We start from the raw sequence: 15,151 nt of genomic DNA, 5'->3' as shown, positions 1-15,151 counted from the left end.
GACATCATTTTCTGGAATTTTCCAAGCTGTTTAAAAGGCACAGTCAACTTAGTGTATGTAAACTTCTGATCCACTGGAATTGTGATGCAGTGAATTACAAGTGAAATAATCTTTATGTAAACACTTGTTAAAAAATTACTTATCATGCACAAAGTAGATGTCCTAACCGACTTGCCAAAACTATAGTTTGTTAACAAGAAATGTGAGGAGTGGGTGAAAAACATGTTTTAATGACTCCAACCTAAGTGTATGTAAACTTCCAACTTCAACTGTAACAGAACATACTATACACAATGGAGCATCTCTCAGATAGCACAGGACGGCTGAGGTTTTAGAAAACCATGACTAAACAGACAGATGGAAGGTCGGACAGACATTTTGAGACACACACACACACACACACACCTCTTGAGAAGAAGGCACTGATCATGAAGCTGAAGTTGATGGTTGCCACGGCAAAGACAAGCAGGAAGACAAAGACCAGGGTGGGGTCACTATAGGTCAACACAGCTCCATTAGGGCTCACCTAGAAAGGGCCAGGACAGGAAAGAACATCATTATCATCATGAATACTAAAAACACACTGAATGAAAAATAATTCCCCTCCTCAAAGCAATATAAAGAAAAGACTAGTTAAGTGTTTTTGTTTGTGTTTTATAACATAACCGTTATGTGAAGTGCAAACTCACCTTGATGCAGAAGAGCAGCGTGACGAAGAACATGGAGATGGCGAGGAAGAGGAAGAACATGAGGAACCAGGCCGTCCAGTGCAGCCAGTTACTGAGGCCCATCATCCGCATGTACTCCTGTAGAGAGTAAGTAGAGTGAGATTGACCATTTGCTTGACTGACAGGTAATCCACCACCTCACCCACCTTGAGCTTCCTCTCCTTCTCCTGCACCACGGCCCTCACGATGTTCAGAGAGGTATAGGTGAGGCTCAGCACCAGGAGGAGGGGCAGCTGGTTCTGGATGGCCAGGATGAACACGTCGTAGATGAACGGCGGGAAGGGGAATCGGCGGAGGACCACCCGGGTGTGGGAGAGGAGCCAGGCTGCTCCTGTGCTGTTATAGGAACGCATGATGGCCTGGTTGACCGCATGCTGCACTGCCAGGAAACCCTCGCGGAAATAACCTACGGAGAGGAACCGGGTTATGTTAGAATAACTACATCCCAATTCTCAGGTGGGCCCTTGTGCACTCCTCCCCATGGATCAGCACAAACAGCCTAGGGAGGTTCTTTAATCAGTCTCCTGACAATGTTAGTCTGTGAAACCCAAGTCATGTTTTCCTGTTTGCTTATGGCGGAATACAGCTCATTCAGTTCAGCGTTAGTGCCAGCATCAGTCTGTGGTGGTATGTAAACAGCTACAAAAAATACAGATGAAAACTCTCAGGCGAACAATAGCTCGAGACTTCCTTAGATATCATGCACCAGCTGTTGTTTACAAAAATACATAGACCGCCGCCCCTTGTCTTACCAGACGTCGCTGTTCTATCCTGCCAGTACATCGTATAACCAGCCAGCTGTATGATAATATTGTCGTCATTCAGCCACAACTCCGTGAAGCATAAGATGTTACAGTTTTTGGTAGTTGGCAGTTTAATCTTCCCCGTAACTCGGCGATTTTATTCTCCAAAGATTGCACGTTTGCGAGCAGAGTGGAGGGAAGTGGGTGTTTCTTCAATTGCCTACAAATTCTCAGATGGCAGCCAGACCTTCGGCCCCTAATTCTAAGCCCCCTCTTCATGCAGATCACGGGGATCGGGGCCTGTTCCCGAGGAAGCAGTATATTCTTTGCGTCAGGCTCGTCAGAGTCATGAAAGGAAGAAAAGGATTCTGCTAGTCCGTGGTGAGTAATCGCAGTCCTGTGGTCTAGAAGTTATTTTCGGACATAAGAGACGGTAGCGGCAACATTATGCACAAAATAAGTAAAACAATGCGTTAAACAACGCAAATAAACAACAAAAAAAAATATATCGGCTGGGGCCACGTAAAACATCTGCCTGCATTCTCCGGCGCCATCTTACTAGGGCCCAATCTCGGCGTCTATACCTTGGGCCCATTGTTTTTCCTGTTCATGTCATACTGTATACTGGTGGGAAAAAAACGTCTGGTTCTAAGTATGACACTCTTCCATTACCATGGAGATAAACATGAAATGAGGACTCATTCTGACCTTTTTACCAGATCATTCCTTAACCCCACCAGAAGTTAATTTTAACATTCTGATCTGAAAATGTTGACAACAGCTACTCACTGAATAATCTGAACTGATGAAGGGATAGACGGCTTAAAGAGGCAGGAGGTAGGCCTCAGTAATGATGAACACTTTTACATTTTAATCCATATCTGACTGAAACTCTTTGTGGTTATTGTCAAGTAGACTGGAATGGTTTCCTCTAGGCGAGCCTTGGGCCATATTCATTAGGCACCAATTTTTTTTTTAACACTGAAACATTTTCGTAAATGTTTTCCATTGTGTGCTTTAATAAATATGACCCTGATATCTCCCATTGGAGACACATTAACACAGCCACTTGATTTGAGATCAAAGGTCTGGCTCAGTAGAGAACACCAGAACGCCAGTTCTCCTCTGTTCTCGTCACTCGTTCATCATCTCTTCCTATTTTGAGAGTCAGAATATTGACATAGCTTCAAAGAGGAAGGAGGAAGGGAATCAAAAGGGCTGGGTCTAAAATGGAGGATCTGGAGCCATGAGCAAAGAGATGGGGCAACATCCTATTCTCAATTTAATACACTACTTGTTACGCAACCACCATCATCGTTTCTGGATATATTCTGGAAAATATTTTTAAATATCTGAGCCATCACCATTTATCAGAGAGAAAAGTGAATATATATATGGATGGACAAAAAAAAAAAAGTTTCCTGATGATGAAGGCAAAGCTGTGAAAAATACCATTTGGGTTAGAAACGTAGTGTGACAAGGAGGTATCACTAGATTACAGGGCTCAGCCAAACACTGTTGCCCTGTGACACAAAGCAAGGCTTGCCATGGGAACACAGCGGGAGCAAGGAGGAAAGGTTATCTTTCAAGGGGCTGTGCAAATAGCTAAAGCTCTCCCATCGAGTGTGTGATCTGTCAACACGAGATAATGACAGTGCACCTGACTGCGGCAGTTGGTTAAACCCTCCTGTGTAGGAGTACAGGTTTACATGTTATATTGTATATGTCACTTAGGGGTCACTTTTATGCAAAGTAGAGTTGCGTTTAATAAAAATAAAAAAAGTGTTTGTCATGCTTCAGACTAGAGGTCGACCGATTAATCGGAATGGCCGATTATTTAGGGCCGATTTCAAGTTTTCATAACAATCGGAAATCGGTATTTTTGGGCGCCGATTTGCAGATTTTTTATTTGTATTATTATATATCATTTTTTTTACACCTTTTATTTAATCATTATTTAACGAGGCAAGTCAGTTAAGAACACATTCTTATTCTTATTTTCAATGACGACCTTGGAACGGTGGGTTAACTGCCTTGTTCAGGGGCAGAACGACAGATTTCCACATTGTCAGCTCGGGGGATCCAATCTTGCAACCTTACAGTTAACTAGTCCAAAGCAATAACGACCTGCCTCTCTCTCGTTGCACTCCACAAGGAGACTGCCTGTTACGCAACTGCAGTAAGCCAAGGTAAGTTGCTAGCTAGCATTAAACTTATCTTATAAAAAACAATCAATCAATCATAATCACTAGTTAACTACACATGGTTGATGATATTACTAGATATTATCTAGCGTGTCCCGCGTTGCATAAAATCTGACTGAGCATACAAGCATACAAGTATCTAAGTATCTGACTGAGCGGTGGTAGGCAGAAGCAGGCACGTAAACATTCATTCAAACAGCACTTTCATGCGTTTTTCCAGCAGCTCTTCGTTGTGCGTCAAGCATTGCGCTGTTTATGACTTCAAACCTATCAACTCCCGAGATGATTCTGGTGTGACCAAAGTGAAATGGCTGGCTAGTTAGCGCGCGCTAATAGCGTTTCAAACTTCACTCGCTTTGAGCCTTGGGGTGGTTGTTTCCCTTGCTCTGCATGGGTAACGCTGCTTCGATGTGGTGGCTGTTGTCGTTGTGTTGCTGGTTTGAGCCCAGGGAGGAGCGAGGCGAGGGACGGAAGCTATACTGTTACACTGGCAATACTAAAGGGCCTATAAGAACATCCAATAGTCAAAGGTTAATGAAATACAAATGGTATAGAGGGAAATAGTCCTATAATAACTACAACCTAAAACGTATTACCTGGGAATATTGAAGACTCGTGTTAAAAGGAACCACCAGCTTTCATACGTTCTCATGTTCTGAGCAAGGAACTGAAACGTTAGCTTTCTTACATAGCACATATTGCACTTTTACTTTCTTCTCCAACACTTTGTTTGATTGAACATGTTTCATTATCTACTTGAGCCTAAATTGATTTTATTGATGTATTATATTAAGTTAAAATAAGTGTTAATTCAGTATTGTTGTAATTGTCATTATTACAAATACATATTTTTTTTATTTCTTTATTATTTATTTTAAAATCGGTTGATTAATCGGTATCGGCTTTTTTGGTCCTCCAATAATCAGTATCGGTATCGGCGTTGAAAATTCATAATCGGTCGACCTCTACTTCAGACAGCTACAGTCTCTCCAAACACACAAACTCCTTCCTCTCGTATCTGGCTCTGATCCACTGTTCCCGAAGGAGCCTGCAGAAACACTTGGTGTTTGTTTACTATATTTACTGTGTTTATGCTTGAAAAGATTCACTGTCAATAATGTCTGATTAACCAACATGGATGACAGATCAGGGTGGCGTTCATTAGGGCACGCAACTGAATATGTTTTGCAACGGAACACAAAAAGGAGTATTTCTTATTGGACCAGTCCAGAGAGTTCCTCCCTGTTTCAGTCCGTTTGGTGCCTAATGAACACAACCCTGGAGTTCTCATCCAGTGAGTGTATAATGGTGTACTTATCTTTTAAATATTATAAATATTATATTGCTCCTCTGCCCTGTAAAATAATCAGGATTGCCAAGTCAAAATATTTTTATTACAGAAATGATTGGAATGGACGGTCACCCATAAAAATACTTTGACACCCTTCTCTCCAATTCCCTCTGCCTCACTCTGAATTTATCATTCCCATTTCATGTCTAGTTCCCTCCCTCCCCCTATCACCACCCTTGTCTTTCAACCCTTTCCCTCACTATCTCTCTCTCTTCACTCTGCCTGTCTTATCAGTAATCCGTCTTAACATGTACACAGGCAATATGAACAGGCAAACACAAACATATGAAGCCTGAGACTGTGTTTATGTGTGTGTATATATATATAATTATTATTATCCTCACGGGTGCCGGAAATCCCTCAAAGTCCCCTCAAGGATAGTAGAACAAGGAACATTCTCCATTGTGGGTACAAAGGCTATGTTAAGCTTAAGTGTTAATTTTAGAGTTACAATTAGGGTTAGGGTACAGGCTCACCAGGCGTGCCCCCCTGGAGGTCGTACTGCTCCCTGGGCCCGGGCAGTTGGAAGAGGGGGAACAAGTTGAGGGTGTGCCAGTCAAAGTCATTGTTGATGTTCAGCTCAGACTTCTCCTTGGCCGGGGCATTACGGGGACTAAAGCTGAACCGCAGGTGGTAGCTGACCTGTAGGGGATAGGAGGAGGAGAGGAGGGAGGGAGGGAAAGAAATAGAGAGAGTAAAGAGAGAAAGATTATGAACAACTGGAAGAGTAGATTATTTTTGTAGATGTGAAAGATCAGATTACATATATTGATCCACCACCATCTATCTACCTCTCTGCCCACCACACACCAACACATTCCACTGACACAGGGAGAGGGTGACAGTTAAATCTCCATAGGGAGGATGGTGTCCATCAACCCAACCACGGAATTCTCATCTCTTTTTCCTGACTTCCTTCCAGCAGGTCATTCCCGCTGCACAGGTAAAAAAAAAAAAAAAAACTGTGGAGCTTTAGCTTTTGGTGTGTCGAGGTCTGCCGCTTTCTGTCCATTTAGGTCATTTCTGTAGAATATTTATGTCTCTATAGGCAACCCCTTTTGGCTCAAGAGCATTCTCAGATGCAAACGTTCTGTATAGCCTCAAACCAGGAGGAAATACTAAAGTGTGGTTAAAGGTTAGCATGTCAAGGATTTGGCTGGACTGCAGGTGACTCCAGGATTATTGTATTTGAATGAGGAGCAATAATACCGTCAGTGAGAACCAGATGCTTTTATATGTAAACAAAGAGCTGATTCAGGGTTCAAGGTTCAAGGTTCAATTAGGGTGACCACATGTCCCAGATTGTGCGGGACAGTCCTGCATTTTGGCCTTTCGTCCCACAACCAAACAATCATGTCCCGCATTTTACCAACAAATGAAAACATCACTAATTTAGAAAAAAGGTACATTTGTCTTGTATTTCAGTCCAATCGTTGTTGAGATCTGATATTATGCGCAACACAAGAAGAGACATAGGCCAATGTCATATCATCAACCAATCACATTTGTCAAAACCTTTCAGGCTAAATTCCAGCTAAACTTGGAGGACTGTTAATTAACTACTAACAAAAATTGTGTGTAATGAAGAGCTACTAATGTCAGTAAATAGTCATATTAGACAAAGATATAAGGTCATTTTGGCAAACTTGTGAGGTTGTCCATGCTCATTAGTTGCTCATCCAACATATTTGCTGCTACTTCATTCAATACCATTTTAAAAGTCTCTCTTCCTAACTGTTAAACATTCCCTAAGACAAACCAGCAATGATTCCTTGGCAAAATATTCCCAGATTTTGTGTGAGGAAAAAAGTGTAGGCAAGGTACACTTCAATTAGTTCACTCGGTGCTGCGGTAGGGAGATGTGTGTGCCTGTGTGTGGAAAAATGATTCAGGTGTAGGCTACACTGTCCCACGAATGTCCCATAAAATCATACCATTGTCCCGCTTTTGGCCATTTTAAAATGTGCTCACCCTAGGTTATAGCACAGTGAAGCTGACTGGTCACACACATACTGTTATTTATTTTAAATTTCACCTTTATTTAACCAGGTAGGCCAGTTGAGAATAAGTTCTCATTTACAACTGCGACCTGGCCAAGATAAAGCATAGCAGTGCGACACAAACAATAACACAGAGTTACACATGAAATAAACAAAACAAACATACAGTCAATAATACAATAGAAAAAGTCTATATACAGTGTGTGCAAATGAGGTAGGAGAAGAGAAGTAAGGCAATAAATAGGCCATAGTGGCAATATAATTACAATATAGCAATTAAACACTGGAGTGATAGATGTGCAGAAGATGATTGTGCAAGTAGAGATACTGGGGTGCAAAGGAGCAAAATAAATAAATAAATAAATAACAGTATGGGGATGAGGTAGTATCACAGATGGGCTATGTACAGGTGCAGTGATCTGTGAGCTGTTCTGACAGCTGGTGCTTAAAGCTAGTGAGGAAGATATGAGTCTCCAACTTCAGTGATTTTTGCAGTTTATTCCAGTCATTGGCAGCAGAGAACTGGAAGGAAAGGTGGCCGAAGAGGAATTGGCTTGGGGTGACCAGTGAAATATACCTTCTGGAGCGTGTGCTACGGATGGGTGTTGCTATGGTGACCAGTGAGCTGAGATGAGCTGAGATAAGGCATAGCATAGACTTAAAAATTACCTGTAGCCAGTAGGTTTGGCGACGAATATGAAGCGAGGGCCAGCCAACGAGAGCATACAGGTCGCAGTGGTGGGTGGTATATGGGGCTTTGGTGACAAAACGGATGGCAATGTGATATTGCAAATTGCAAATTGGATGCAGTCTGAGTAGAGTGTTAACAAGTTTGTTAACTTGGCTTTCGAAGACCTTAGAAAGGCAGTTTAGGATAGATATAGGTCGGTAGCAGTTTGGGTCTAGAGTGTGTCATGACGTTGCCCTCTTTGGGTATAGCGAGCACCATCCCCCTCTCTCTGTCTCCTCCACTCAGGCTGCTGCAACCACAGGTTGTAAATTCCTGGAGGAGATTATCTCCTCATGGCCACAGTATAGAGAGAGAGTGAGTGTCATAGAGAGAACAAAGGAATTTCTTCCACCTCACAGAACTGGAGAACCGAACGACATTTATGTTCTGGAGAAGGTATGAAAGATCGGTGAAGAATCCAACTACGAACTGGTGCGTTTGGTACAATTTTGTGAAACTCTTGAAAGACAATATGGCCACATTACCATGAACGCTGTTTATAAAATAGCCTCAGTTATGAGGCTTACATTTAATTGTTGTATAAAATGAATGAGTGAGGATGGAAATGTTTGTGAAATTGTGTAATGTGAATTTGGACTGTTTAATGAAGGAAACTCCAATTCCCTTTGGAGTTTAACTAAATCAGAGGACCGCCCATGAGCACAGTTATGGTCTGGCGTCATGGGACAGGCCCTTTTCTGCTCTTCCGTATAAATCCCTCACCCGGGTTTTCTATCGCCAGACCAGCTTACCTCGATAACGAGAGGGCTAAAGGTTGCAGACCAGCTTACCACGAGAGTGCCAAGGTTTGAGTAGAGACCATAAACCTGAGTATAAGCTAAGGTTTTAGTAGATGGCTGAATCTTTTAACCATCCCACGTGGTTAAACTCTTAGACTATCGATACCGACAGAATAAGAACAAGTCTTTGATATTAATTACTAGTCTGCAGCTAGGAATTCGCTATCATTGAACACAAAGACCGACAACCGGCGAAACATCTATTCTATAACGACATGAATGAATGTCACTCTGAACTATTCATTCTAACCACGACAGAGAGAGAGAGAGGGCGGACAGACTCTCCAACAGAAACTAACTTTTCAACAGAGATCCCGACGACACACTGAGCGAAAATATATATACTGATTGCAATTGTTCCCGAATAAGTGAGTGTTCATGTGCAAAGGATTAGAATTTCAAATGTTATAATATTCAACTCTATAGTGTCTCCTCAGCTGACCCCCCACTCTAACAAGCCCCATGCCGGTTTAGCCCACTAGGGCACATTCTCCTATCATTTCCTTGTAACCATATCTACTGTTTGTTATGCATTTCTGTGAATTACCTCCCGGTCGCAGCCGGCTGCGACAGAGCCTGGGCGCGAACCCAGAGTCTCTGGTGGCACCATAATTTGCAAATAAATTCATTAAACATGTATTTGATTGATTTTATTTTTTCCTAATTTTGTCTGTCATAGTTGAAGTGTACCTATGATGAAAATTACAGGCCTCTCATCTTTTTAAGTGGGAGAACTTGCACAATTGGTGGCTGACTAAATACTTTTTTGCCCCACTGTAGACAGGTGTGTGCCCTTCCAAATTATGTCCAATCAATTGAATCTACCACAATCAAGTAGTAGAAACAGGATGTACCTGAGCAAAATTTTGAGTCTCATAGCAAAGGGTCTGAATACTTATGTAAATAAGGTATTTCTGTTTTTTCATTTTTAATACAGTTGCAAAAAAGTCTAAAAACCTATTTTCACTGTTATTATGGGGTATTGTCTGTAGATTGGATTTTTTTAATGCACTTTAAAATAAGGCTGTAACGTAACAAAATGTGGAAAAAGTCAAGGGGTCTGAATACTGTCCAAAGGCATATATATTTGCTACTGCTCGACAAAAAATGAAAACCTCGGACGATCAACAGCCTATCGACCAAACAATCGACCAGGCGACTAATTGGGGTCAGCCCTAAGTGCAATACAAGCTATATGAATACACTATTAAACCAACCTGTTGGGGCAGTGGCTCATCATCGTGAGTGAAGGAGTGCTCAAACACCACAGCAGCCAGAACCTTCCGAGACTGAGGGTCCTTCCTCACAAAGTCCTCAAACTGCTCCTCTGTCTCAAACCCATGCACTAATGGGGCAAACAGAGAGAGAGAGAGAGAACGTTAGTTGAAGTGACAAAATCCCATGTCATGTTTACCAATTTTTCACAACGACTCTCCCTTGAACTTCTTTGGGATTGGTGTCCCTTCCACAGGACGGCTGAGCAAACATAGGCTAATGCGATTAGCATGAGGTTGTAAGTAACAAGAACATTTCTCAGGACATATGGAATATTGGCAGAAAGCTTAAATTCTTGTTAATCTAACTGCACTGTCCAATGTACAGTAGCTATTACAGTGAAAGAATACCGTGCTATTGTTTGAGGAGAGTGCACAATTTTGAACATGAAAAGTTACTAATAAATAAATAACGCACATTTGGGCAGTCTTGATTTTTTTTAAATACAGAAATCAAATGGCTCATTGGATCAGTCTAAAACGTTGCACATACACTGCTAGAAAAATACATTATGGCCTTTCTCTTGCATTTCAAATATGGTACAAAAAAAAATACAAAGGAATGGTTTTACCAGATCTATTGTACTATATTCTCTTACATTCCTTTCACATTTCCAAACTTTAAAGCGATTCATTTCAAATGGTACCAATAATATCCTTGCTTCTGGGCCTGAACTACAGGCAATTAGATTTGGGTAAGTCATTTTAGGCAAAAGTTGAAAAAAAGGGGCGGATCCTTAATTAACCTTGTGAATTCTACCAGTTGACATGGAGACATACAGTAAGAAGAGAAACAAGTGGCAGGAACAGAACAGTCACACAGGCAAAGACAGACAGATCCTCTGTCTGTACTACCCTGGTTTGAAAGCCAGCTGAAAACACAACAGGCTCATATAACAGTGGCATGATATAGACACAGTGAAGTTGTGAAATAAGCCTCACTTTCACCCCGTGTTCCAGTCACAGAAAACAATCAATATCATATCTAGAGCTCAAAATATGTTTTCCATTCATTTATAGATTTGCCTACCGCTCCCATAGATTTCAACATACTCTGTTAATCTTATCTTGAGCACTGGTATTCAGGCCCACACACACACATAGGCTCTCTCACTCTAAAACAGGTCAAAATCAAAAGTAGCAGTCAGTATCTGCTGCCACCAGCCCTAGCCCTTACACTCCGATCCAACAGGTCCCAGATGTGCTAAATATGATTGAGATCCAGGCTCTTCGCTGGCCATGGCAGAACAGGAAATCACGCACAGAATGAGCAGTATAGCTGGTGGCATTGTCATGTCAGGATGAGCCTACAGGAAGGGTACCACATGAGGGAGGAGGGGATGTCTTCCCTGTAACGCACAGCGTTGAGATTACCTGCAATGACAACAAGCTCAGTCCGATGATGCTGTGACACACCACCTCCAGAGTACAGGCCTCAGTGTGACGCTCATTCCTTCGACAACAAACACGAATCCGACCATCACCCCTGGTGAGACAAAACCACGACTCGTCAGTGAAGAGCACTTTTTGCCAGTCCTGTCTGGTCCAGCAACGGTGGGTTTGTGCCCATAGGCGACGTTGTTGCCGGTGATGTCTGGTGAGGACCTGCCTTACAACAGGCCTACAAGCCCTCAGTCCAGCCTCTCTCAGCCTATTGCAGACAGTCTGAGCACTGATGGCGGGATTGTGCGTTCCTGGTGTAACTCAGGTAGTTGCTGTTGCCATCCTGTACCTGTCCCGCAGGTGTGATGTTTGGATGTACCGACCCTGTGCAGGTGTTGTTACACATGGTCTGCCACTGCGAGGACGATCAGCTGTCTGTCTGTCTACCTGTAGCGCTGTCTTAGGTGTCTCAGTACGGAAATTGCAATTTATTGCCCTGGCCACATCTGCAGTCCTCATGCCTCCTTGCACATGCCTAAGGCACGTTCACGCAGATGAGCAGGGACCCTGGGCATCTTTCTTTTGGTGTTTTTCAGAGTCAGTAGAAAGTGTGGTGTGATGTTCGGATGTACCGATCCTCTGCCACTACGAGGACGATCCGCTGTAGCGATATCTTAGGCGTCTCACAGTACGGACATTGCAATTTATTGCCCTGGGCACGCATGCCTCATGCATGCAGCATGCCTAAGGCACGTTCAAGGGCATCTTTTTTGTGGTGTTTTTCAGAGTCAATAGAAAGGCCTGTCCTAAGTTTTCATAACTGTGAACTTAATTGCCTACTGTGTGTAAGCTGTTAGTGTCTTAACGACCGTTCCATAGGTGCATGTTCATTAATTATTTATGGTTCATTGAACAAGCATGGGAAACAGTGTTTAAACCCTTTACAATAAAGATCTGTGAAGTTATTTGGATTTTCAAAAATTATCTTTGAAAGACAAAATCCTGAAAAGGGAATGTTTCTTTTTTTGCTGAGTTTATTTATTTTTTCCTGTCCCTTTTTCATATTGATTCTATACTGAAGAAAAATATAAATGCAACATGTAAAGTGTTGGTTCCATGATTAATGAGCTGCATTTTTTTTTAAATCATAGAAATGTTTCATACGCACAAAAAGCTTATTTCTCAAATTTGTTTACATGTGAGCATTTCTCCTTTGCCAAGAAAATCCATCCACCTGACAGCAGCAGCTTATCAAGAAGCTGATTAAACAGCATGATCAATACACAGGTGCACCTTGTGCTGGGGGCACACAAAAAAAGGTCACTAAAGTTGTCACACAACACAATGCCACAGATGTCTCAAGTTGAGGGATCATGCAATTGGCATGCTGACTTCAGGAATGTCCAGCAGAGCTATTCCCAGATAATTTAATGTTAATTTCTCTACCATATGCCACCTCCAATGTCATTTTAGAGAATTTGGCAACCGGCCTCACAAACTCAGATCACGTCTAACCACACCAGCCCAGGACTTCCATATCCTCTTTTTCACCTTTCGGGATCGTCTGAGAGGGGCCCTTTTGTGGGGAAAAACTCCCTAGTGGGTGGGCACACCCACAGCTGCGCCCCTGCCAAGTGATGTGAAATGCATAGATTAGGGCCTAATTTATTTATATAAATTGATTGATATCCTTCTATGAACTCCGTATAATTGCTGAAAGTGTATTTGTATAATGTATTACAAGATGTGCATACATTTTAACGCGTCATACCCTGTTGAGAGTTATTCTACATGCATGACATTCTAAACCTCCATAGTGACCGCTCCCTTCCCCCTCCTCTCACAATCTAAATTATTCAGAGCGTTGATCTCAGTGTGTGTGTGTGTGTGTGTGTGTGTGCGCCCATCCGTCCAGCCGCACCAGACTGACAGGCTACAGGGGTGAGCTCCTCTCCATCTCCCCCGCCTCCCCATCTGAATAAGATAGTGAAGAGACTGGCCCTTACATGTTGCCTGAGGAGTCAGGTGCCATTTCTGGACGAACCAGTATTCCCAGGACAGCTGAGGCTGGTATGCGAGCCTACAATAACACCAGGGCAGTAGTACATGCGATACTACCCCAACAACATCCAGTTATACTGCATAATGGTACATGATATACTACCACAACAACATCCAGTTATACTGCATAATGGTACATGATATACTACCACAACAACATCCAGTTATACTGCATAATGGTACATGATATACTACCACAACAACATCCAGTTATATAGCATAATGGTACATGATATACTACCACAACAACATCCAGTTATACTGCATAATGGTACATGATATACTACCACAACAACATCCAGTTATACTGCATAATGGTACATGATATACTACCACAACAACATCCAGTTATACTGCATAATGGTACATGATATACTACCACAACAACATCCAGTTATACTGCATAATGGTACATGAAATACTACCACAAAAACATTCAGTTATACAGCATAAATGAAAAGACATGTAACTGCCAAAATAAAGGAAACACCAACCAAATAGAGAGTTGGGCCATCATGAGCCAGAACAGCTTCAATGCACCTTGGCATACATTCTACAAGTGTCTGGAACACTATTGGAGGGATGAGACACTGTTCTTCATCGAGAAATTCCATCATTTGGGGTTTTGTTGATGGAAAACGCTGTCTCAAGCACCGCTCCAGAATATCCCATAAGTGTTCAATTGGGTTGATATCCCCCACCATTTCTCCTTCACCCAAATCCAGATAGCTGATGTTCTGAAAGAGCTGCAAAATCTGGACCCCTACAAATCAGCCGGGCTAGACAATCTGGACCATCTCTTTCTAAAATTCTCTGCCAAAATTATTACTAGCCTGTTCAACCTCTCTTTCGTATCGTCTGAGATTCCCAAAGATTGGAAAGCTGCTGCGGTCATCCCCTTCTTCAAAGTGGGTGACACTCTAGACCCAAACTGCTACCGACCTATATCTATCCTACCCTGTCTAAGGTCTTCGAAAGACAAGTTAACAAACAGATGACCGACCATTTCGAATCCTACTGTACCTTCTCCGCTATGCAATCTGGATTCAGAGATGGTCATGGGTGCACCTCAGCCACGCTCAAGGTCCTAAACGATATCATGACCGCCATCGACAAGAGACATTACTGTGCAGCCGTATTCATCGACCTGGCCAAGGCTTTCGACTCTGTCAATCACCACATTCTTATTGGCAGCATCACTACTCTGGACGGCTCTGACTTAAAATACGTGGACAACTACAAATACCTAGGTGTCTGGTTAGACTGTAAACTCTCCTTCCATACTCACGTTAAGCATCTCCAATCCAAAATTAAATCTAGAATTGGCTTCCTATATCGCAACAAAGCATCATTCACTCATGCTGCCAAACATACCCTTGTAGAACTGACCATCTTACCGATCCTCGACTTCAGCGATATCATCTATAAAATAGCCTCAAACACTCTACTCAACAAATTGGATGCAGTCTATCACAGTGCCATCCGTTTTATCACCAAAGCCCCATATACTACCCAGCACTGCGACCTGAACGCTCTCGTTGGTTGACCCTCATGCTAGGTAAGGCCCCGCCTTATCTCAGCTCACTGGTCACCATAGCAGCACCCACTCGTAGCACGCAAACAGCAGGTATATCCCATCTGTAAATAGCCCATCTATCTACCTCATCCCCATACTGTATTTATTTATCTTGCTCCTTTGCACCCCAGTATCTCTACTTGCACATTCATCTTCTGCACATCTATCACTCCAGTGTTTAATTGTAATTATTTTGCCACTATGGCCTATTTATTGCCTTAACTCCCTTATCTTACCTAATTTGCACTCCTTGTATATAGACTTTGTTTTCTTTTTTCTGCTGTATTATTGACTCTATGTT

The 15,151-nt window shown here is 42.4% G+C and overlaps 1 protein-coding gene across 1 annotated transcript in view; it reads right to left on the bottom strand.

The window, feature by feature from the left end:
- LOC110485257 (ATP-binding cassette sub-family A member 3) overlaps window positions 1-15,151 on the bottom strand; it is an 83,034-nt gene that overhangs the window by 52,918 nt on the left and 14,965 nt on the right. Inside the window, exons 4-8 of the mRNA XM_036941775.1 lie at window positions 9,774-9,901; window positions 5,503-5,668; window positions 875-1,134; window positions 690-806; window positions 406-526 (exon numbers count right to left, since the gene is read on the bottom strand). Of these exons, the coding sequence (XP_036797670.1) occupies window positions 406-526; window positions 690-806; window positions 875-1,134; window positions 5,503-5,668; window positions 9,774-9,901 (792 nt within the window). The remainder of the gene's footprint in view (window positions 1-405; window positions 527-689; window positions 807-874; window positions 1,135-5,502; window positions 5,669-9,773; window positions 9,902-15,151) is intronic.

This window comes from Oncorhynchus mykiss, chromosome 13 (genome assembly GCF_013265735.2).
Source record: "Oncorhynchus mykiss isolate Arlee chromosome 13, USDA_OmykA_1.1, whole genome shotgun sequence".
Taxonomy (NCBI): Eukaryota; Metazoa; Chordata; class Actinopteri; order Salmoniformes; family Salmonidae; genus Oncorhynchus; species Oncorhynchus mykiss.
The sequence above is the reverse complement of the archived record's forward strand: the minus strand, read 5'-3'. Positions and strand labels throughout refer to the sequence as shown.